Here is a 24,717-nt window from a genome sequence, read left to right as displayed (position 1 = left end):
CACCTCTTAAAATACAAACACAGAAGCCCAAAGTCTCAAGAATTCTGTGATCTCTGAACTTGCAGAGTAGATATGCAATAATATGTAAAATGTAAAAATACTTTAAAAGAAAATGTCTGTTGAGCAGAAGAATCATTCTCAATACTGTAACAATTTGGATAGAATAGCCCCATCTCACCCCCCAAAAACACAAATTCATATTCATACAAGCTAAATTCAAAGTCTAGTCAATCAGCCTTTGATTTCTCAGTGACCCTCACTTTTTTTTTTTTTTTTTTTTTACCTAACTGGGCACTTAACACGATAAATAAACTCAGTCTGACAAACATACAGAACACTGAACCCAACAACACCAGAACATAAATGCACATGGAAGATTCACCAGGATAGACCATGTGTTACGTCATAAAAGATTCTCAATACATTTTAAAAGATTGAAATCATGCTAAGTGTATTCCCAACCACAACAGAATGAAGCCAGGAATCAATAACAGAAGAAAAACTGGAAAACTCATGAATACTTGAAAATTAAACAACATACTCTTAAGCAATCAATGGGCCAACAAAAAACTCACTAGGGAAAATAGAAAATACTTTGAGATGAATGAAAATTAAAACACAACATACTGAAAAAAAGAAAAAAGAAAGAAACAGAGAAGCCAAAGCAGTGCTCAGAGGGAAATTTATAGCTGTAAATGCCTACGTTAAAAAAAAAAAAAACTCAATGGGGCGCCTGGGTGGCTCAGTTGGTTAAGCGACTGCCTTCGGCTCAGGTCATGATCCTGGAGTCCCGGGATCGAGTCCCGCATCGGGCTCCCTGCTCTGCAGGGAGTCTGCTTCTCCCTCTGACACTCCTCCTTTTCATGCTCTCTGTCTCTCATTCTCTCTCTCTCAAATAAAAAACAAAAAAACAAAAAAACCCTCAAGAGACAAAGAAGGTTATTATATAATAATAAGGACGCCAATCATCAAGAAGACATAAGAATTGTAAATATTTATGTATTCAACATTGTCGTACCCAAATTTATAAACTATATACTAACAAAACAAAAAGGAGATATAAACAGCAACACTGTAATCGTAGGGGACTTTAATACCCCACTCTCAACGATGAATAGGTCATCCAGACACAAAATCAATAAGGAAACACAGGATCTGAACAACACTATGTACCAAACGGACCCAATAGACATATACTATCCAGTGGCAGTAGAATGCCCATTCTTCTCAGTGCACATGGAACATTCTCCAGGATAGATTATACATTAGGTCACAAAACAAGATTCAAGAAGACTAAAACTATGTCAAGTATCTTTTCTGACCACAATGGTATGAAACTAAAAATCAGTAATGGAAGAAAATTGGAAAATTTACAAATACATGGAAATTAAACAATACATTCCCGAACAACCAATGGATCAAAGAAGGAGTCAAAAGGGAAGTCAAAAATATCTTGAGATAAATGAAAATGGAAACACACATACCAAAACATAGGGGATGCAGCAACAGCAGTTCTAAGAGGAAAATTTACAGCTAAAAACGCCTACATTGAGAAAAAAAGAAAGATCTCAAATAAACAATCTAACTTTACACCTCAAGATCTAGAAAAAAAAAAAAAAACTGCTCAAAGTCAGCAGAAGGAAATATAAAGATCAGAGCAGAAATAATAAAACAGAGAACAGAAAAACAATAGAAAAGATGAACAAAACTAAGAGGGTTTTTTTTTTTAAAGATAAACAAAATCGTCAAACTCTTAGCTAGACTAACCGAAAAAGGACTCAAATAAATTATAAAGAAAAGAGGAGACATTATAACTGACACTATGGAATTACAAAGGATCATAATAGCCTACTATGTACAGTTATATGCCAACAAACTGGACAATCTCAAAGAAATGGATAAATTCCTAGAAACAGGTCAAACTACCAAGACTGAATCATGAAAAAAATAGAAAATCTGAACAGACCAACCAATAATGAGTAAGGACATTGAATCAGTAATCAAACACCTCCCAACAAAGAAAAGCCCAGGACCAGATGGCTTCACTGGTGAATTCCACCAAACATTTCAAAGGAGTTCACACCCGTCCTTCCCACCATACCACCGTTTTCAGAACTCAGCCCCCTACCTTAGAGAACCTGACAGCGTGGGCGTGCTGTGCAGCCTCCAGCTGAGACCTGGTAAGCTGCAGCTGCTCCTTCAGCATATCAATCTCACTCTGGAGCTTATCAGTCTGTGCCTTTTTCTTATACTCTGTTGCAACAGAAATACGCCATTAAAATACCACCTCTTCTGAAACCTATCTGAAAACTTATGGGGTACGGTCTTACTGATAAGACAAAGACAAAGGAAAGTGCGCTGACTTTGGGATACTATTACTTTTTCATGCCACACGAGCCAAGTTTTGCTTGGTAGTGTTTACTTAGGGGACGCTGAATTACTTGTAGCAGATTATTTCAGCCACTGTGTTGGATTATCCTCCAGAGACAGTGTGAGAGCCCATTCAGGGAACCATAATGGTGACAAGGAATAATCCTGGGCTCTTGTTGGGGATGCCAGTCTCGAGTAGAGAAAGGAAGCCCTGGCTTCCACTACAGGTACCGCCATATTGGAAATCGCTAGGGTCACTGTCCTTCTGGCTCCCACCACGCTCTCCTGAGAACCCCATCAGTGCTCAGACAAGCAGAGATTGGCATTCAAAATGCAAACTGGGGCCATATGCTGTCCACGGGGCCAAAACGAGGTGCCGAAAGGTTGTAAAAGGAAGCAACAAGTGAAGGGAAGGTACTTATTATGTACATGTACTTACATGAAGATGTGCACATGACTGAATGGATATACATGTGTCTGTGGGTGTAGACATGAAAGGTATGGAAACCAAAGTAGAAAGTCAGAATCTCAAAGATGACCTGAAGAAATAATACTCATTTCAGAGTCTGAAATACTCTCTGAAACGAGTATGAGATAGAATAAGATACTGAAACAGAAGAGAAAGAAGGTCAGTTTCACACTGAAGAATGGTAGTTTCATTAAAATACTTAATCTTCCCAATTTCTCCAATATACTGCTGAATTCTTTCAGTGGTCCATGACTTACAAATGGAATTTTCGGCTGTTCATATTGTTTATACAAAGCTTAGCTGTTTCCGACATAAGTCTGTTTGTCTGAAATAGCAGGAATGGAAACAGACTGGCCCAAAAAGGAGACTGAAGCAAGCACTTATTAACAAGCTAGGAGCACACACATCGAGATGCTAAAAGCATTTAAGACCATAATGAGAACTTCTGTGGGTTACCGGTCTGTAGGCAATCGGCAGAATGCTTTGTCTGCTGATGGAGAAATAAGGCCTGGCATTTATTTTCCCTTAAGAACACTGAGATAACAGGAAATTGCTTCCTTGATAAGCCACAAACCCCTTCCCTCTCTTGCTTCTTTAATTTCCCCCTCTATACCTCAGGACCCAAAAACACCTTCGTATCTCCCACATCAAAGGAAACAAAAATTTTCCCTTGGTTCCACATTTCCCTCCAGACAATGCCTCATGTCTCTGCTGTCCTTCCCAGCACATGTTACTGGCCATTTGCTCACCTGATTCTCAGCTCGGCTCCCTCCCTTTGGGCTTCTGTCCCCACCAATGCACTGAAGCTGCTACGTCAAGGTCAACAGCAGCCATCGTGACAGCAATAATCAATTCTTGGTCCTCATCTTACTCTGTGCCTCAGGAACTTTCAATAAACTGACCACTGGGATCCCTCCTGAAACCCCCGTTTCCCTTGGTTTCCATAACAACACACTCCCCCGGTCTCCCTTTGCCTCCATAACTATTTCTCACTGCCCTCGGCTGTTCTTCCTGAGCTCCTCATGTTGGGAGAACCTTAGGGCTGGCCCTCGGCCATCTTCCCTTCCCTATCTAGGTGAGCTCATCCAGCCCAGCTCTGCTAAGGACTCCTGGATTTCTCTCTCCAGCCTGGGCCTCTCCCTTGACCCCCAGACCCCCCACATCTCCACTTGGATGGCGACTGTATGTGTGACTCAAGTTTACCCTGACCAACATGAACTCTCATTCTCTTTCCTTCCTCAATCCGCTTCCGCCCATATGTCCCCATCTGAGAAGACATCTCCGCCATTCACCCAAATGTAGAGGACAAAAACCCAGGATTGTCTTTCTTTACCTCTTGCTCTCACGCCAAGTCACACCTCTGCGGGCTCTGTGTGGAACATGTCCTCTCCATCTTCACTTCTCTGATCTTCCCTGGTACCGTCCCAGTCCTGCTGCCATGTCACTCACCTGGGCTACTCTGGCAGCCCCCCTCACATTTCCACCTGCTTCCACCACTGCCGCTATGCTCTCCACCAGGAGCTACCCACATTCCTGGCTGGGGGGGGCCTTCAAGGTCCCGTGACCCAGACTCCCCCCCCGGCCAACGCCCCGCACACTACTGCCTTGCTCCCTCTACTCTGCTAACCTATCTGTTCCTCAAACACACCGTGCTGCCTCCCCCCCCCCCCATCCAGAGCGCCCTGTGCCTGGGATATTCTTTTCCCAGATTTTCCCTAGGCTGGGACCTCCTCATCATTCTGGTCTCCGATCAAATAGCGCCTCCTCAGCGAAGCCTTTGCTGACCACCTCCAGCCCATTCTCCTGTTTTATTTCCTTTGTTGCATCTGCCACCGTTTGAAAAGAACCACTCATTTATTTGTGTACCTTCTCCGCCCTTCCTAATAGAACGTTAAGCCTCCAGAGGGCAGAACTTGGTCTGTTTCGCTTGCACCCGTATCCCCAGGCCTGGTGCCGTGCGTGGCACGTAGTTGGGGCACAAGATTTACTTAATGAGTGAACAAAGACTATGATACTTTCTTTTCAAAGGATGGAGAGATGCACTGGACCATGTCTCACTAAACAAAAAAAGAAAAAGGTACCCAAAGGAAAACGGCTCTTTGAAGTTGAGCTTGTGACTTACCGAGATGAGAATCTTCGGGGTGGCGGCGCTGAATGTGACTTTGTAGAAAAGCTTGGTTCATAAAGGCCTTGTCACAGAAATGGCACTGAAAAAGAGAGAGCAACAAATCTAAGGGTCTGTAATGAGCGTCCCCCCCACCTAAGTTCAATTAAAATTGGGGTATCTAAAGCACCACCTCCTGGAAATTTTCCACCCCTGTAGGGGACACTAAAAGCAGGACTAGAAAGACAACTATAAACCAGGGTGTTGTCCCCAAACAGTGAAAGCTATCTTTTGGCAGCTAAAGTGGCCCATTCTGGTGCTTGCAGGAACCCCTGATGCTGTCCCCGTTAGACAGGTGGTTCCCAACCTGTCACCAACTTGCTCGGGACACTCCAGCCATGCTGGTCTTCTTTTTGTCCCTCAAGCCAACTAACTTCAGCCTCTGCATTGGCTTGTGCCCCGCCTGAATCTTCCCCAGACCTTCTCCGCTGGCTCCTTCTTGACAGGCAGGAGTCTTCCGTGGAGCATCTTCCACACTGGGGAGGAATGGCACGTCCTCAACCAGACCTTTGCGCGCGGTCCTCCTGCCAGTCACCGTCTCATCCCGCTGCCTTACTGTCAACATTGCAACATCTCACCCATTACCATTTCCACATGGACACACTTCATTTGTTTATTGTCTCCTGCCCAGCACCTCTCGGTTCCAGAACGTCATAGTCCTGACAGCATGGGCTCTTGTCTATCTTATTCATAGCATTATCCCCAGAGCCCAGCATTAATAAATGACTGAACACATGCTTAGAAATATTTAGCTTCCTAAAATGAATTTTACTGAAAAAAAAAATCAGTTCTACCAATATCTCCATTTTCCACTTTAACACTGATTCAAATTTTAAGCAAAAATTCAACTTGCTTCATCTATACCTTCGTCCCTGGATTACCCTGAATTAAACCATGGATATTATATATTTTCATTTGTTAGTATTTCAGACTCTATCTCTAAAAGGACTTGCTGCTTTTAACACAATCATAATATTATTATTCCACCTCTTAAAATGTGAAAATTAATTCCTTAATATCAACACATTAAAAATATTATTTTTCTCCAATATTTCACACAATGTCTTAGAAAAAAAATTTACAGTTTGTTTTGAATCAGGATCCAAATAAGGCCATATCCTGCAACGGCTTATCACACCTCTCAACTCTCTTCTGATCTGTAAGTTGACCCTCCAGCTCTCTTTTTCCTTGCAATTCATTTGCCGAAGAAATGGAACATGTGTCCTGCAGAGTTTCTCCCAGTTTGGATTTTGCAGTTTCATCCCCATTGTGCTATTCACATGTTCTACTCATGCACAGTATTGCCTTACTCTGAATCAGGAGAACTGCATGGCAAGTTCACATTCTCTTTCCCAGAAAACCTACAGTATGGCATATTTCTTGGCGTTGCATTTCAGGGAACGTTGAACGTATCTTTCCAGCCTTCTCTGCTGCTGCTGACTGCTTGGGTTTCCTCATAGTCCTTTACGGACTGCCCTGACTCAGGTGTCAGTATGGGCTGTAAGGCCATGCACAGCATTGGAGAAAGGAAAGGATGAAGAAACCTAGAATGTGTGGCTTTTAATTTCTAAAAATGGAAAATAGATATTTTAACTATTTGAATAATACAGAAAAGCCAGGAGCTCAGGGTAAGAAGGGGTTCCTACTCCCACAAGAAAAGCCTGACATTTTGACTGCATCAGGATGAAAAACTTCTGGGGTGCCTGGGTGGCTCAGTCGGTTAAGCATCTCCCTTTGGCTCAGGTCATGATCCCAGGGTTCTGGGATTGAGCCTCATGTCGGGGCTCCCTGCTCAATGGGGAGTCTGCTTCTCCCTCTCCCTCTGCCCCTCCCCCCACTCATGCTCTCTCTCTCTGCACGCTCTCTCTCAAATAAATAAATAAATAAATAAATAAATAAAATCTTTAAGATAAAAATTTAAAAAAGATGAAAAACTTTTATATGAAAAAGACATTAAAACAAAGTTAGAAGACTTTCAGTTTCTGAATATGCAGGTAAGGAGCTTGAAATTTGCCACTCCCTCCTAACAATAAGTAAAAAGCTGAACAGACTAAAAAAATCAACAACTCTTCTTGGATCCATAAGAAAAGAGAAGACACAGGGCAAACCACCACCTCCAAGCTTGTAGAGAAAGACATTGTACCGGAAGTCCTTGCCAATGTAATACAGCAAGAAAAGGAAACAACAAATATACAGACTAGGACGGAAGACACAGAATTTTCTTTGTTTTCAGATGACACTAATGTCTATGTAGGAAATCCAAAAGAACTGACCAAAAAAAAAAAAAACCAACCTAGAACTAATAACGAGGTATAGCAAAGTTGGACATAAGGGTAATATACTAAAGTCAACTTTCCTATATTCCAGTAATGAAAAAGTGGAATTTGAAATAAAAACCACACCACCATTTACATTAGCACCCCCAAAAATGAGTACTTAGGTATGAATCCAACAAAATATGTACAAGCTCTATATGAGGAAAGCTTTGAAGTCTGAAGACTAAATCAAAGGAGAACTAAATAAGTGAACATCCATGTTAATGGATAAGAAGACTCAATATTGTCAAGATGTCAATTTTCCCTAATTTGATCTATAGATTCAAAGCAATCCCAATCCAAATCCCAGCAAGTGATTTGTGAATAGCAACAAACTGATTCTAAAGTTTGTTAAAAGACCCAGAATAGCCAATATGGCATTGAAGGAAAAGGACAAAGTTGGATGACTTGTGCTACTCAACTTTAAGACTCACTAGATAAAGCTAGAGTAATCAAGACAGTATAGTATTATCTAAAGAATAGACAAACAGATCAATGGAGCAGAAGAGAGAGCCCAGAAACAAACCCATATAAATCTCATCATCTGATCTTTGACAAAGGAGCGAAAACAATACAATGGAACAAAGATAGTTTATTCAACAATGGTGCTGGAACAACTGGACATCCACGTGCAAAAGAATGAACGTCAACACAGACTTCCCATCCTTCACAAAGTTTAACTCAAAATGGATCACAAACCTAAATGTAAAATGCGAAACTATAAAACTCCTAAAAAATAACATAGGAGAAAACCTAGATGACCTTGGTGATGCCTTTTTATTTTTATTCTTTTTAAAGATTTTACTTATTTGTGAGAAAGAGATAGAGAGCGAGAAAGAGTGCACACAAGCAGGGGAAGTGGCAGGCAGAGGGAAAAGCAGGCTCCCCGCTGAGCAGGTTGGTTGGGGGTGTGGGGAATGAATTAGGTCACAGCGTTATCAGATGCATATTTTAACCTATGTCTCTCTGACTGCAAAATGCATGCTTTTTCTATCCCCAACACTCATCTCCAACTCCAAGACACTGAAAAACTGCAACCAGGGTCAGAAATTCACTGACAGATTCCAAAATCTGCCTGTCGTGCTAAAGCATGGAGAGGAATCTAAGTCTTCCAGCTATGAGAACAAACGGTCTTCTTAGAATGAGTCTAAGTCCTGTTATGATCCACTGATATCTTTAAATTTTTAATTAAAAAAAATAATTTGATAGCTAGATCACTGGTACACACTGGCCTTCACCCATGGCCATGAGACTTCCCCAGCTGTTGGAAGTCTCTAAACACAAATTAATGACTGCCGGCTAAGCTATTTCAACAAAATCAACTGTCTTCCTGTAAACTTTATCATAGGCCAAATATCCCCAAACACAGGAACCTCGAAGTTGAAATAATTGTAACCCCATGGAACCCCAGGTAGTTTATGTGCCAACTTTTCTTAGCGGCAGTCTTGACGTCCCCTCCCTGAATCACTGATTCTCACTGCAACTGCTTGCTATTCAGCTCCTAGGAAAGGTGCGAGGACTCGCAGAGATCACGGGTAGGCACAGCTCACCACCAAGAGAAGTGAGCTTGGCTCACAGATGAGACGTTTACGGAGACTTCCTTATGCCACACATGCATTATCTCATGGAATTCTCAGAATAGCCCTACTGCTATGGTACCTACTGCTAATGTTCTCATTTTCCAGATGAGGAAAAGGAGGTCTAGGTGTTACATGACTTGCATGGTGGAATAGTTAGGATTCAAACCACGCAGTCTAAATCTGGAACTGTCACCCTAAAGCACTCAACTGCTTAAAGACTGCATCAAGAGATAATGGTAAGCCACCAAAAACAGCAGAGTGTATTTATACTACACTGAGTAGGAAAAAGTGGTCTGATCACCTCTATCTTTTTTTTTTTTTTTAAAGATTTTATTTATTTATTTGAGACAGAGAGAATGAGAGACAGAGAGCATGAGAGGGAGGAGGGTCAGAGGGAGAAGCAGACTCCCTGCCGAACAGGGAGCCCGATGCGGGACTCGATCCCAGGACTCCAGGATCAGGACCTGAGCCGAAGGCAGTTGCTTAACCAACTGAGCCACCCAGGTGCCCCATCTCTATCTTTTCATGGTCACACCTGGGCACGCCATACACCTGACATTTTCATTCAGAGAGTCCGCTGAGTGACCGAGTTGGCAGGTGTCACTCACTTGATAAAAATGAGCCGTTACCTTTATTCATGTATATCATTCACACTTTAAAATCTTTGCTGACTGGGCGCCTGGGTGGCTCAGTTGGTTAAGCGACTGCCTTCGGCTCAGGTCATGATCCTGGAGTCCCGGGATCAAGTCCCGCATCGGGCTCCCTGCTCGGCAGGGAGTCTGCTTCTCCCTCTGACCCTCCTCCCTCTCCTGCTCTTTCTCTCATTCTCTCTCTCAAATAAATAAATAAAATCTTAAAAAAAAAAATCTTTACTGACTGCTATTTCTATGGTAACTAAAAGAATGAAAAAAATGTTCGTAAGTCTAAAATTTCTCTATGTTATAGGTTTTAACATTTCACTGATTACTACCAAAGCTAAAATATTTTTTTTAAGATTCATTTATTTATTTGAGAGAGAAAGAGAGTGAGAGAGAGTGTGCACATGCTCAGGCACGCACCAGGTAGGAACAGAGGGAAAGAGAATCTCAAGCAGACTCCCCGCTGAGTGCAGAGCCTGATGCAGGGCTCAATCTCATGATCCCCGAGATCACGACCCGAGCCAAAACAAAGAGTAGGGTGCTCAACCGAGCCACTCAAGTGCCCAAGCTAAACTATTTTTAATGTCTAAATAGAATCCATTCTATTCAATGTATAATAAATATATTTATAAAAGGCCATATCAGCACTATTTATAAATATGTAGTTTCTAAATGGCATTTATGAAACAAATAGGCAATTAGCAACATCAGGTGTTATTTGAGGATTATACCTCAGGGTTGTGTAAGCAAGGCTAAGCACTAAGGCTTTCTAATAGTATTCTCTCCTAACTGTTCACCTATCTTAAGTACACTTCTCCCAAGACTCCTGTTGGGTTAGTCCTAAGCACTATGAACCACACCATTAGTGTCTATGGCCAGTCCTCTGCAATCACCAGTCCCTAAGTCCACTGAGGCTTTTTTTTTTTTTTTTTAAATAAACTCTACTCCCACCATGGGGCTGGAACTCACGACCCCAAGATCAAGAGTCGCATGCTCTACCAACTGAACCAGCCAGGCGTCCCATTCACTTAGGCCTTTTTACTCATATTTAGCTAAAGTGACTATAATATAAGGGAATGAAATCAATCTTGTCAGCCTGTTGCTTACTTTAATATCTTTATCAAACATTGTTGATACTCTAATCATTAAAAAAATAAGTACATTGATTTGTTATACTCAAAAATTACAATATTTATCTTGAGCTCAATGTCTAACCCATAATAGAGATTAAAAGCAGAAAAGCAAGAGGTTTTAATTTTTTTAAATACTGTTGTTTTAGTAATAAAATATATTTTAAATACTACCTGTTCAATTAAAACACACTGTTGTCCTATATCACTAATATTGTTATCTTAGGCAGTGTTCTTGTTCTTAGGAAATGTACACACTGAAATATTCAGGAGTCTGAAACTTACTGTCAAATGGTTCAAAAATAATAGTACGTATATAGAGACTGAGGAAATAAATGAAATGTGGCAAATTTAATAACTGGAGAATCTGGGTGAGGGGTTTATGAAGTTCTTTGCACTATTCTTACAACCTTTCTGTAAGTCTGAAAATATTTTGAAATAAAACCCCCACAAATTTAATCATACCACATCATCTGGGGCAGACCTCAACAGTTTGTACATGGTTTATTTTTCATTACATCACGCGGAGAAGGACGTGGTTTCTTGAACAACCAGCATTTAGATGGCTTCAGTGAAGCACTGCGGACACTGTTTAATTATTAATTATTAATCCTGTGGTCCTCTATGGAAGGTGATGAACCATGTCACCTGTTGGTTACAATGACCATTTTTGCTTAACTATTGGGAAAAAAGGCGGGGGGGGGGGGCGGAGCAGTGATCTAGGAAAGGATTCTGGATATCCTGGCTGGTGGGGACCAAAAGTTTTACTGGATTATGAATTAGAATCACAACGCAGGGTCCCACCTGGTAATAGCTGGCTTTGGCCTCGATCATCAGCTGCTGGGTCGAGATCATCTTTTTCCTGCGTTTACACTCTTCCCTGAGTAACTTAATCTCCCCAGCCTGCTTGGCGAGGAGCTTCTTGTTCTGCTCACCCTCGGCCATACTCAGGCGGAGGCGCTCCTCCAGGTTGTGCAGCTGCGACGTGAGGAACTCCTGGGAGTGCAGCAGGTACTCGATGGTGAGCTGCGCCAGGCGGATGAGCTTCAGCAGCACCGGGTCCACCCCCGACTGGCAGTGCGGGCACTTCTCGTCCTCCAGCTTGCAGAAGGTGATGTTCATGATGTTCTCCTGCAGCGTCAGCACGTCCACGGCCCCCGCCACCTTGTCCACGTCGATGGCGCTCAGCCGCCGCCAGTCCACGCTCTCCAGCCGCGGCCGGAACTGGAAGAAGGGCAGGGGGCCCGACGCCGCGCTGTGGGGGGCACTGGCCATCGCGGATCGCGCGGCCGAGGCAGCTGCGGGGCCGTCGGGACCCTCCAGGCTGCTGGCGAGCGGGTAGTAGACGTGCTTCTGGAAGGGCTGCGGGAAGGAGACAGCGTGGCGATGGTGGGGGAGCTGGGAGTCCCGGGGAGTCGCGGCCGCCGCCAGCCCCGCATCCCCAGGCAGCCCGATCTCCCCGCTCTTACCATGCTTGGAAGCAAATCCGCCGCCTCCGCTGGCATCCGAGGAGCGGGCAGTCCCGTCTACCCTGCCCGGGCCGCCGCCGCCCCACCCCTCGGGAGCGGGCGATGGCAGGGTCTCCGGCGGCGGCGGCCTAAGGTCGGGGCGTCCAGGCCGTTGCTATGGCAGCGCCCCCGCCTGGACCTGGAGCGAAGGGCGCGCCTGCCCGGGAGCGGTCAGCGTGCGCCCAGGGCCCTGCGGGACCAGAGAAGACCTCGTGGGCGGGCGCGTCCACCCGGAGAGGGCATCTCCTGGGCGCTGGTTCTCTGGGCCACTACCCTCCCTGGCTCTGGGGCTGACACTCCATGTCCCTAAGGCGTAGAGAGCCACATCCCCCCGGCACTTTCGGTCCCAGCTGCCAGCCTCCGGTTATTCACTCCTGTCCTCGCCTTAGGTTTTGCGATTAGAAATGCCTATTCATCCTCATCTTATACACACAACTTAAAAAACGTTCAGCAACAAAACTGTAAAATTAAATGGGATGGAGGGGAATTGGCAGCAAAGGGGCAGAAAGACACTTTTGCGGTATAACAGGAATGTTCTGCATTTTGATTGTGCTGTTTGTTGATTACCTGGTATATACATTTATCAAAAATTATCCAATTGTACATTGAAAATGAAGGGTGCATTTGTCTATTATACCTCAATGAAATTGTTTAAAAAATGAAATTAGTGGCAAGGCTCATTATATTTGGTGGCAGGTTTTCTCAATTTCTTACACCCAAGACCCTTTTTTTTAAATGGAGTCTTTCTTCCTCTGTGAGTTGCCTACCTAAATATAAGATACTGATAGAAGTACAAATCAAAGAATTTCCCCAGACAGTAATACTTGACTTGTCTTTCCAAAAGAATACATTCTCAAAATGTGAAGGTTAAAAAAAAAAATTATATGGAGGGGAACTTTACCCATCAGCTTTGTACCATCAAGTTTTAGAGGGCCCTGGTGTTTACCTTAGGAACTTGTGTGGCAGTTGCATTCTGTTATCTGGAGAGGCTAAAATATCTCTAGCAGCAACTTGCAGACCACAGGCCTCTCATTCTTGGGGTCCTTTGGGTGCTGCCTGTGGCTACCACAGAGATCAATGAGCTGAGGAAAAGCCACACATTCCTCAATCCACGGGGGAGTCCCTGCTTGGAACAACCATCAGGAAATTTTTTTTCTTTCCTAACAGCCAGATATGTGAATAGAAGAAAGGAAAATACAGTTCAGAGTAACTTAAAGCAAAGTTGTAATGTCAAATATTTTTAGCACTTTCCAGATACTGTGAACTAGAAAGCAACCCATACAAAAGCATCCAGGAAATAGAGAACGCACATCATATGACTTCATATAAACTGTACATCCAAATAACTTTTAATGGGCCTTTGGGGAAAATAAAAAGAAAAAAACCATTAACGGTTCACTGCACCTGGCATAAAAGACTTACAGACCTAGGTTCAAAGTTTGATTCTTCCATTTACTTGCTGCTTGACCTAGAACCAGTTATGTCAGCCCCAGGCCTCAGTTTCCCAGCCTGTTTAAAGGACGTCAGGATACCGACCTGGCAGGTCTGTGGACTGTGGGCTCCATCCACTGGGCTGCAGGATCAGCGGGAACAAGGGCCGTGATTTCTCTTGCTCACCGTTATGTCCTCAGCACCTGGCAAAGGTCAGGCCCAGAGAGGGTTGAGAATTTGCCAAATGGACACGTGGATAAAGAATGATTGAATGAATTCGGCGTTTAGTTAAGTAAATGTCAGCCCGTATCTCTCCTGTTCTCTGTGTCTCCGGCGTGTGAGGGGGATTCACCCATGCTCTGGGCCCAGGCCCTTGGAGCTGAACGCGGGGGGTGGCTCTCCGCGCGCCCGCACTGCGGTCGGAGGAGGTGCGCGGGGCTGAAGCGCCCATCTACGTTCGCTGCCGCCACTCTGGGCGCAGAGAGCCGCGCTGCGGGCCATCCTTGCCCCTTGGCTGAATCTCGGCCCCAAGATGGCCGGAACAGGAAAGAAGGGGGCACGCTTTCCCGTTCCCTCCGCCCCCCATCCTGGGGCTGGGCTGCAGCCCGGCGCGGCGCCTCCAGTCCCGGGCGCACTGCCGGGTGGGCCCCCGAACCCGCAAAGACAAAGGCCGGATTACACGGGCTCCAGTGAGGCCCCCCCACTGTCCGTTAGAAGGGAAAAGGGGGAGTGGGGGGCTACCGCAGCCACGCCAGCGGGGTCTGCAGTGCCTCGGCTCGCGATCGGGGGAAGCGGGAGGAGGCCCTGGCTACGCCGGCACCGAGATGCCGAGTCTGCCGCGGGCTCCCAAGGACTCCTCGGCTCACCCCAGCTGCGCGCTCCTTGGCGGGCGCCGGGCGCTGCAGAGGACGGGGGCGACGCTGGGGACCCAGACCCCAGAAGCGCTGCTGGCGCAGGCGGGGCCCACCGAGGCCGAGGAGCAGCCGAGCGGGAAGCGGCGGGCCGGCTCCTTCTTCCAGGGCGCAGGATGAAGCTTGTCTGGTTTGGGCAAGTTGTGGCGCGGCGGGCCTGGCGCCGTTCGGGCCCTCCCAGACTCCGGGTCCGCGGGCTCCTCGGGAATCCCCCACCCCCCTCCCGCCCCCCTCCCCTCTGCGACCTCCCTCCGGCCTCTCCTCTCTGCGTCCCAGCTCCTCTGGCAGCTGGGCGGGACTGTGCGCGTCTAGACCGCAGCGCTAAAATGCGCTCCGCCAATCCGGCTGTCGGTGCAGACACGTGGTGCCGGGGCGCGCTCTGTTGCTGGCGTGGGATGTTCTCCCCGGGAAGGCTTTTCAAAGAGAAACCAGATTCAGTTCAACCCTGCGGTTGGTCTGGCCCTCAGCTACCTAATTTACTATGGGTGCTTTATGTGAATTTTCTCCCAAGAAGAGATGCATTCTAATCGCAGAAGTCTGCAGATGCAAGGAACCTTGAAGAGGCTTTCTGATGCAGCTCTGCGTTTGAGTGACGTGGAAAACGGGATTAGGGACTCTGCATGCAAGCACGCAAGGATTAAACCCACGTAGGTTTCCGCGTCTTTCGGTTATGTCCACTTTAGGACGCAAAGCACGGTTCTTTGTTGGTAGAAAGTTTGACAGTGGCGGGGGGAGAGGAGATGCCGTGGGACAAGAGTAGTGTGACTATATTTTTAACCTAAAACTGGAACACTTGGTCTGACAATTGGGCAAAATTCAGTATTTTAATATAAGGAGTAATCCAGAAAGTATGCATATATCATTTTAACAACCATGAGATTGACCTAGATTGAGGAATTTGAGTGCATTGAGTGCAAAATGTTAGTGTCTGTTCTTCACTTAGAAAGGAGTTAACTACAGAATCTTTGCTGGATGGTAAGATGTTAACCTAAAATGCTTTTCCTTGTGCTTCTCCCTGACCAAATCAACTTTGTACCATACTTTATTTAGCACAGGGCTTCAAACATAGTAATGGCTTAATAAGGATTTATGTGAATTCCTTTCTTTAGTTTTTACTTGAAATCATTAGGCCTAGGACAGCCTTGCTAAGATTTTTTAATTTGTTGAATTTTAAAATGCTTCAATTTGAAAGTGAATCCAAGATCCTGTAAGAATCCTCTAAAGTAGAATGGGTAAAGATCTCTCGGTAGAATTTTCAGGCATTATGAAGTAGAAAGGCCATTGCTTTGCAAAGTCTATACTCTGTAGCCCTTTGTGGTATGTGTGAGTGTGTGTGTGTGTGTGTGTGTGTGTGTGTAGGATGATGTTTAACATTATTTGATGATATACCATTTGAGTTACTTGTATCCCTGATTCCCTACTGTCGGTACATTACCCCATATATGCAGAGTTGGAAGAAATGAACTGGTTGACTTTGGCTTAGCACAGCAGCAATCATACATTCTCGATCCTTTCAAATCTCTTATACCAATTAGCACAGCCCAGCAGGAAGTGGCTATGATAATTAAATAATTCAATTTTACGCAACTATTTAGGGGCGCCTGGGTGGCTCAGTTGGTTAAGCGTCTGCCTTCAGCTCAGGTCATGATCCCAGGGTCCTGGGATGGAGCCCCGCATCGGGCTTCCTGCTCAGCGGAGAGCCTGCTTCTCCCTCTCCCTCTGCCTCCCCCTGCTTATGCTCTCTCTCTGTCAAATAAATAAAATATTTTTTAAAAATTTTTAAAAAATTAAAAAAAAGAAAATCATAAGAGAAAATACATTTATAGTACTGCCCTGTATTTGTTAAAAAAAAAAAAAATCAGTGTATAAATGGACCCGCTGTTCAAACCCGTGTTGTTCAATGGTTAACTCTGCTCCATCCAACAACAGAAGAATACATGTTCTTCTCAAACTCACATGGAACATTCAGGAAGATAGGCCACATTCTGGGCCATCAAACACACCTTAACAAATGTAAAAAAATAGAAATCATACAAAATATGTTCTCAGATAACAGAATTAAACTAGAAATCAATAGGAGAAAGATAGCTGGAAAATTTCAAGATATTTGGAGATTAAACAACACACTTCTATATAATACATGGCTCAAAGAAGAAATCTCAAGAGAAAAATTTAATTTGGAACTAAATAAAAAAAGAACTTATCAACATTTGTGAGATGCAGTACAAGTAGGGCTTAGAGGGAAATTTGCTGGTTAGAATCGAGTCACTTTGACTCACACCCAAGGGGGATAGCCCTTAGGTTTGCCTTTTGAAGGGAGAAAGCATCAGGGATTTCGAGCCCATATTCTGAACCCACCACAGCAACCCATTCCTCCCTTTGGTGGCTCCTGGTGGCCTGAGCAGTCAAATGGCCTGGTAGCAATTTCAACTTACAATTCAATTGAACCACAAATGTATTATTGCCTTGAACTAACACGGATCTGGAAGATAGGTTAAAAACAAAAACAAAACCCAAACCTAACTGTCGAGGAAGGTGGCTCAGTCCTGGCCTTTGTGGTGGGGTGGAAATCAAATAAGGACGGGGGCGCCTGCATGGCTCAGTCGTTATGCATCTGCCTTCGGCTCAGGTCATGATTCCAGGGTCCTGGGATCAAGCCCCGCATCGAGCCCCGCTCAGCGGGAAGCCTGCTTCTCCCTCTCCCACTCCCCCTGCTTGTGTTCCCTCTCTCACTGTGTCTCTCTGTTAAATAAATAAATAAAATATTTTTTAAAAAGTCAAATAAGGACTTATGGTTTCCGGACATGCTGCACTTTGGAGCCTGATTCATTTATCACAACCGGATACTCACGAGAGTCGGGCTATTTTTACTGGAACCTGATTACCCTGGCCACGGTGCTGTCTGCTAGAATAACCAAGCTCCGTTTACCTCTGGTGGTTAGCAGCTTCTACGTGGGCACATGCATCTTGAGCTCCCCCTGCCCCTGCCCCTGAGATCTGGGAGTCCATCCCAGTGACGGCTCTCGCACCCAGCATTCCGAGTCTAGAGAAGGCTTTTTGTACAGAGCTGTCGCTTCTCATGGGAGATGGGTACAGAATGAGTTCACTTTCCCTTCATGCCCCTTCCTTGAATGTATCTTCCTGCTCTGCTGAGGCTGGGAAGTGAAAAACCATGCTTCCCCAACTCCTTTCCAGCTCATATTCTGGAAGCAAATTGGTTTCTGCTGATTAGACATACTCTTTTTTTTTTTTTAAATTCTTATGTTAATCCCCATACATTACATCATTAGTTCTAGATGAAGTGTTCCATGATTCATTGTTTGTGCATAACACCCAGTGCTCCATGCAGAATGTGCCCTCCTCAATACCCACCACCAGGCTAACGCATCCTCCCACCCCCCTCCCCTCTAGAACCCTCAGTTTGTTTTTCAGAGTCCATCGTGATTAGACATACTCTTTTTTTTAAAGATTTTTTTTTTTTTTAATTTATTTGAGACAGAGAGAATGAGAGACAGAGAGCATGAGAGGGAGGAGGGTCAGAGGGAGAAGCAGACTCCCTGCCGAGCAGGGAGCCCGATGCGGGACTCGATCCCGGGACTCCAGGATCATGACCTGAGCCGAAGGCAGTCGCTTAACCAACTGAGCCACCCAGGCGCCCTAGACATACTCTTGAATGACATCAAAGAGAGACGTGAGACAGAAGCTATTTTCCTGCTACTGTTTTTGCTGGCAGACAAGGCCATGCAGATCCGAGCGTCAGTAGGTAACGGCAGCCGCTGACCTAAGCGTGTCTAATCACAACTTTCAGCACTGTCAAGGGGCGGTTGAGACAGTGGTGGCTTTTCTTCTTATCAGAGGATCAAACTCCAGAACTTCACAGCTCTGGTGCTGCCCCCGCCCCACACACTGCCCCCGTCTCTTTCAGTGATTTTGCAAGCGTCTAGTTGGGTGCAATTATCTTACTGCTTAAACTATCCAGAGCAGCTTCACCTTCCTGCCGTAAAGCCATACTGATACCCCTTAACCTATACTTTTCGTTACTAAAATGAAAGTTTATATCAAAGGTGTGGTCAAGATGTGCCTGGACTCTGTGAGCATCATCTATCCAATTCCTTATTCCCTCTTCCTCGAGTGTCTGAATTCCTTCCTTTATACTTGGTAAGGGATTTCTGACTTTTGGGATATAACTTGTTGTGGGACGAGATTCAGTGCACATTTACGTTGGACAGTCTTTCCCCAACTTGTTATACTCTGAATACACAATCTCTGGGAGGTGCCCGTATCTACACATTCTGCCGGATAGACTATAGGGACCCTGCTCCTGATCTAGCAACCTCAAAGTCTATTCCCACATTCTCCCAATTTGGGGGGCTGTAAGTTAGCGAATTTCTACAACTTCTTCTAGGCTTCTAACTCTGATGTACCAATATTCGGGATTGCCTCCCCTCCCCCTACCAAGGCCATGAGAAATGTAGCTGGTTGCCCTAGCAACAGTGTGACTTGGCTTCTGAGGGAAATTATTAGTTCTCACATGCAAAGGTGGCAAAGTGTCCTCGGCCAAAGAAAGCAGGGTGAGGAGTTATTTCAGGATGGTTCGAGGTCTTCAGTTCCTTTATGTCAGTTCCTCTCAAACTTTCATCAGCATCCTCTGGAGGACATGCCAAACCCCAGAACTGTACCTACCCCTAGAGTTGCTGATTTAGTAGGTCTGGGGTAGAGCTGGAAAATTTGCATTTCTTTTAAGATTTTATTTTTATTTATTTGAGCAAGAGCGAGAGAGATCACAGAGGGAGAAGGAGAAGCAGACTCCCCGCTGAGCAGAGAGCCCAAGGCAGTGCTCAATCCCAGGACACTGAGATTATGACCTGAGCCAAAGGCAGACACTGGACAGAGTGAGCCACCCAGGCGCCCTGAAAATTTACATTTCTAACAAGTTCCCAGGGGATGCCAATGCCACTGGTCTGGGGACCAGTGCATCTTTGAGATGTACTGCATTCAGTCTTACAGGTCCTCTTAAATGTTGCCTTTTCCATTTGCCAGGATGCACTGCCTTCTGATCACTTCTCCAACCTTCGTATGAAAGACTTAGAAAGACTTGCGAACCCAACTCACAAAATCAGTTTCTGGGTTTGGTTTGTACATCCTTGGCCTTATAGCTTTAGATAGGAATCACTTTTGGTTTTTGTTGTTGTTGTTTGTTTGTTTGTTTCTCAAAGTCACAGAAAAAACTGGAATATCACAAAGATGAAATTTTGAGATTTGATCTCCTTCTCCTGTTTTAAGTTATATGTTGGGTGGAAAACAACCATGATGCCTGGTTGTCTGCCATTCTTCATCATTTAAATTGGTCAGTGCAACAACTACTAGGCTCCCAGAGCCCCAACCTTAGTGAAAGAACTGGGCCCGTGAGTATTAATGGAGCTTCAGATTCTTTTGCCTCCTATTAGCCAAATAACTCATTCCAAACACCCAACATTTCCCCAAGGATGCCAATTTTCTGGCACCAATTTCCATGTTAATTAAGGTTCTTTGCTTGTCAATAACAGAAACTGATTCCGTTAAGGTAAAGGGGTGGGGTGACTGGCAGGATAGTGGATAGCTCACATTACCAAAGGAGAAATCAATTAGGCTTCATGAAGGACAGTAACCAGGTGAGCTCCAGAGTTCTCCAGACCCTTCTTCCTCCAGCCCTTTGGAATCCCACTCCAAATTCCAATTCCTGTGAGAGGGAATGGGATGGACCTAGAGTGGGTCATGGTGGTGATGCACTGTGATTGAGATACAGTCAGTAGTCCAGCACTCAACACAACTGCACAGAAAGGAGAGGGAAACTCCCCAAAAGGAAGATATTCCAAGCAGAAGATTAACATGTCTAATACAAACAGTTGTCTAATATGAACAGCACCAACTCTCCCCTTTATCACCCAGCTCTATGACCTTTATTTTAGGAAAGGTATCCTGCTGCTTTTCTTCAAAACATTCTCTCTCCCTAAACTGAAGAGTCAAGATTTGAAGATGCAGGTATCACAGAACAAAGGATAGCACCTTTACATCCCTTTGAATAATTTGGATTTTTGTCTCAGGGAGGTACATCCTCTTCACTTACAGATTCTTTGTCTAGATTCTGGGGTCTTAGCTTCCTTCGTCCAGATACTAGGATCCTAACCAGCTCAAGACAGGACAGTCACTGTTGCTTAGAAAAGGACAGAAGGGTCTCCTGGGTGGCTCAGTTGGTTGAGTGTCTGACTCTTGGTTTTGGCTCTGGTCATGATCTCAGGGTCTTGAGTTTGAGCCCGACGCCAAGCCCCATGTTGGGCTCTGGGCTCCCCGAAGAGTCTGCTTGAGATTCTTTCCCCCTCCCTCTCCCTCCCCCCACTTGAGTTCTCTCCCTAAATAAATAAATAAATAAAAATAAATAAATAAAATCTATAAAAAAAAAGAAAGAAAAGGATAGAAAACCAAATACATTCATAGGAATTTTCCCATTCTTTTAGGGATATATGCTGTTGCTTGGTGTTTCCTTCTTTCTTGTTCTCCCGCCTTCTAATTTTACCTTCACCTGGAATAGTAAGGGGAGGCAGGGTTCAGAAGCTGGTTTTGTTCCTTGGCCCTGTTCGTTGTGGAAGCCAGTCCTTCTCTCTCTCAAGCACACGTCAAGTCTGTATTCCAAAGGGCAAGATGACTTACAGGAACCAATACACAGTCTAGAAGTACCAGAGTGGCTGGCAACCAGAAGTTATATCAGTTGGCTTTCACCAGATTATGCTGAAGTATCAAACAATCCCCCAAATATCATATTTATGATAGAAAAGTCTATTGTTAATGTTTTCCATCAGTTGTATGTTTGCTGTGGCTTTGACAAGTGGTCTCCTTACAGGACCCAGACAAAAGAAGCAGCCCCTTTCTGGGACATGCTTTTCTTCTGGCAAAATAGCCAAGTCGCATATTGGCTCTTAAAATCTGAGAGAGACTGAGAAACCAAAAGTGGTAAATCAGGCCCTCTGGAGGAAGGGTACATGAGGTTATTTTGTACTATCTTTGTAACTCTTTAGAATAGGATATAGGTTCCCCCCAATATCTGAAAATAGGGCATTCCTGTAAAATCTTCTGTAAGCCGAAATGATGTAAAGCGAAGAAGCAATTACATTAATTTATATGCAAACTGTTTTGAGCACTCCCAGACCCCAAAATTTACCTCTCCTTAGGCTTTTCTGATACCTTAGGACACATCTTGCTAATGGATGCACAAAATAAACCGAGATAAAGCGCCAATGCTCAGAGACACCTTTCAAAGCGCTGGTGGCTTGGGGCTGCGATGCTGAGTGTAGCTCCTGGGGAAGGGACTTGGTGACATCACTCTTGGAGCTGATGGTGCTCACTACTGCAAAACACATGCTGAATGCTTTTTTTTTTTTTTTTTTAGATTTTATTTATTTATTTGACAGAGAGAGAGACAGTGAGAGAGGGAACACAAGCAGGGGAGTGGGAGAGGGAGAAGCAGGCTTCCTGCTGAGCAGGGAGCCCGATGCCGATGCCGGGGCTTGATCTCAGGACTCTGGGATCATGACCTGAGCCGAAAGCAGACGCTTAACGACTGAGCCACCCAGGTGCCCCGCTGAATGCTATTTTTGCTTTTTTTCTCATAAAAGAGAAAATCCTCTTCCGATTTCTTTTGGTTAGAGTAAACAGGTACTAATGTTGGTCTTTTGTAAAAGTGAAGTGGCATATCATGAACTTTTGAGAAGGCGGTGGGGTCGGGGTACCTGTATAAATTTGTCTCATTTAAAGGTGTTGTATGTTAAACAGCTTAAGGTGTTGTATGGAAGTGTTCAATCACTATATTGTACACCTGAAACCAATAGTACACTGTATGTTAACTAACTGGAATTTAAATAAAAACGTTAAAAAATAATAAAGGAAGTCCAGAAGGAGGCAGTGTGGGTCTGTATACCAGCTCCATGAAGTTATCAGGCACCCAGCTTCTCCCCGCTCTCTGCAACTTTAGATGTGTCCTGCCTCCTTGTGGCTGAAGATGGATGCTGCAGTCCCCACAGTCACCCTCAATCCGGGGTCACTGCATGGAGGAAGGGGAGCGTATCTGTGTAACATTTAAGTGTGACATAATTTAAATTATGTCAAAATAAAAAGTTAGGAAAAACAAGTGATTTGTGTAAGCACATTTCTTTTTAAAATGAAGTTTCAATAATTATTTTAGGTATCAGAATGGGATTCCTGACAGTGATGAATCTAGCCATTTAGGACTAGAAATTTAGGATTTCTAGAAATGTGAAGGACTAGAGATTTAGGATTGTGACAAAGGGGATCATTAAAGGGGAAAGAGGATCTAATAAGACGTGAAGCTTCATGAGATTATTTTTCTTGGAGGCAAATATAATATGTGAGTCCAGAAAAAAATTTCTTCCAGAATGACTCATAGGAACAATATTCTGGTGTTCTCGGCATGGTAAAAACAGCTGATCTGTGTCCTTTATTCTTAAATAAGTTTTGCTCAAATGCCTTATAGCATTGAATGCTGAGCAATGACTGACCCAGTCCAAATCTTCTCTCATAAATGGCTTGAACTTTCTGTCTGGCTGTCCATAGTATTACTTCTTTTTCCTTAGAATTCGTCACTTTTACCTGGATAGGTCTCAAGAGTGACAGTTCTGAGACTATTTTTCCTCGGACAAAGTGTGTTCTTTTAATGTACAGATTCAAGGGGGCACCTGGGTAGCTCAGTTGGTTAAGCATCTGCCTTCGGCTCAGGTCATGATCCTGGAGTCCTGGGATTGAGCCCCACCTTGGGCTCTCTGCTTAGTGGGGAGTCTGCTTCTCCCTCTGCCACCCCCCAATACATTAATAAATAAAATCTTTTAAAAAGGTACAGATTCAAGTCCTCTTCTAATCTTAGAGAATTGTCTTATGTATTTATTGATATATGTGTTCTCTTTCTGTATTTCCATTTTCTGCGTTGGGAACTCAAAACTGTGTGTATAATTGGATATTGCTTGCCTGTCTTTCACCTCCATATTTTTTTCTGCCAATTCTTATTTTAATAAGCATTTTTGTTGAGTTAAAATATACCTACGAAAACTGCACAAATCATAAATGCATAGCTCATTGAATTATCACAAAATGAACATACCCATGTAGCCACAACTCATATTCTAATTTTTAAAAACATTTTATTTAATTTCATTTTGCTTTCTTTTCTCATTCCTATTCTAGGTGTTTTTTTTTTTTTTTTTTTAAGATTTTATTTATTTATTTGACAGAGAGAAACACCGCGAGAGAGGGAACATAAGCAGGGGGAGTGGGAGAGGGAGAAGCAGACTCCCCGCCGAGCAAGGAGCCCCATGCGGGACTTGATCCCAGGACCCTTGGGATCATGAGCTGAGCTGAAGACAGATGCTTAACTGATTGAGCCACCTAGGTATCCCAGGTGCCCCAGTCTTTCTAGGTTTTCAGCATGATTCTCCTTCCAGTTTGACCCTCATTGCTGTAATGACTTCTTTTTTTTCTTCCACATTTTTCCTGAGTTCTGTTAGCTTTCAACTCTCATTGCTATTTCTCCATTTCCTTCCTAGGCTCTTTATCTCTACTATGTTCTTTTGGTATATTGTATATTTATAGGAAAAAGCTAGATACTAAGGATACACTGTCTATAATCACACAATACATGCAACATCTAAATATGTAATGATCTGTGGTCCATCACCAGATCACAATACATAACATTTCCAATATATAGGATCCCATATATTCTTAACAGATAATACCCTGTACCCAGAGATAATTTCCATTCAGACCTCTATCACTCTAGATAAGTGTTGTTTCTGCTTGAATTTCTTCATATAAATGGAATTATTCAGTAAATAGTCTTTTGTGTTATTATTTTTAATTGTGGTAAAATATACACAATGAAAATGTATCATTTTAATCATTTTTAAGTGTACAGTCCAGTATTATTAAGTATCTTCACATTGTTGTTACAGTACATAGTCCTTTGTGTTTGCATTTTTAAAATCATTATATGAATGAGTTTATCATAGTTTGTTTTTTTTTTAATCCATTCTCCTGTTGAGACATTTTCAGTCTGTGGCTATTATGAATAAAGCCGCTAGGAACATTATTGTCCGAGGCTTTTTTTGGACGTATGTTTTCATTTCTCTAATACCAATACCTGGGAGGGGAGTATGTT

The 24,717-nt window shown here is 43.9% G+C and overlaps 2 protein-coding genes across 3 annotated transcripts in view; one reads left to right on the top strand and one right to left on the bottom strand.

Annotated features, from left to right (window-relative positions):
* DZIP1 (DAZ interacting zinc finger protein 1) overlaps positions 1-14,721 on the bottom strand; it is a 49,653-nt gene extending 34,932 nt beyond the window's left edge. For both annotated transcript variants that reach the window (XM_035003174.1, XM_035003175.1), the window contains exons 1-7: positions 14,472-14,721; positions 13,711-13,808; positions 13,121-13,334; positions 12,136-12,364; positions 11,471-12,028; positions 4,962-5,046; positions 2,129-2,253 (exon numbers count right to left, since the gene is read on the bottom strand). In XM_035003174.1, the coding sequence (XP_034859065.1) occupies positions 2,129-2,253; positions 4,962-5,046; positions 11,471-12,028; positions 12,136-12,171 (804 nt within the window). In that variant the 5' untranslated portion in view covers positions 12,172-12,364; positions 13,121-13,334; positions 13,711-13,808; positions 14,472-14,721. The remainder of the gene's footprint in view (positions 1-2,128; positions 2,254-4,961; positions 5,047-11,470; positions 12,029-12,135; positions 12,365-13,120; positions 13,335-13,710; positions 13,809-14,471) is intronic.
* A 381-nt stretch (positions 14,722-15,102) lies between these two features.
* The window catches only part of DNAJC3 (DnaJ heat shock protein family (Hsp40) member C3), a 91,840-nt gene continuing 82,225 nt past the window's right edge, over positions 15,103-24,717 (top strand). Inside the window, exon 1 of the mRNA XM_035003173.1 lies at positions 15,103-15,163. The gene's annotated coding sequence lies outside the window, so the exon portion shown is untranslated. The remainder of the gene's footprint in view (positions 15,164-24,717) is intronic.

Source organism: Mirounga leonina, unplaced genomic scaffold, assembly GCF_011800145.1.
Source record: "Mirounga leonina isolate KUSES-001 unplaced genomic scaffold, KU_Mleo_1.0 Mir_127, whole genome shotgun sequence".
Taxonomy (NCBI): domain Eukaryota; kingdom Metazoa; phylum Chordata; class Mammalia; order Carnivora; family Phocidae; genus Mirounga; species Mirounga leonina.
This window is presented reverse-complemented; position numbering and strand designations above follow the sequence as displayed.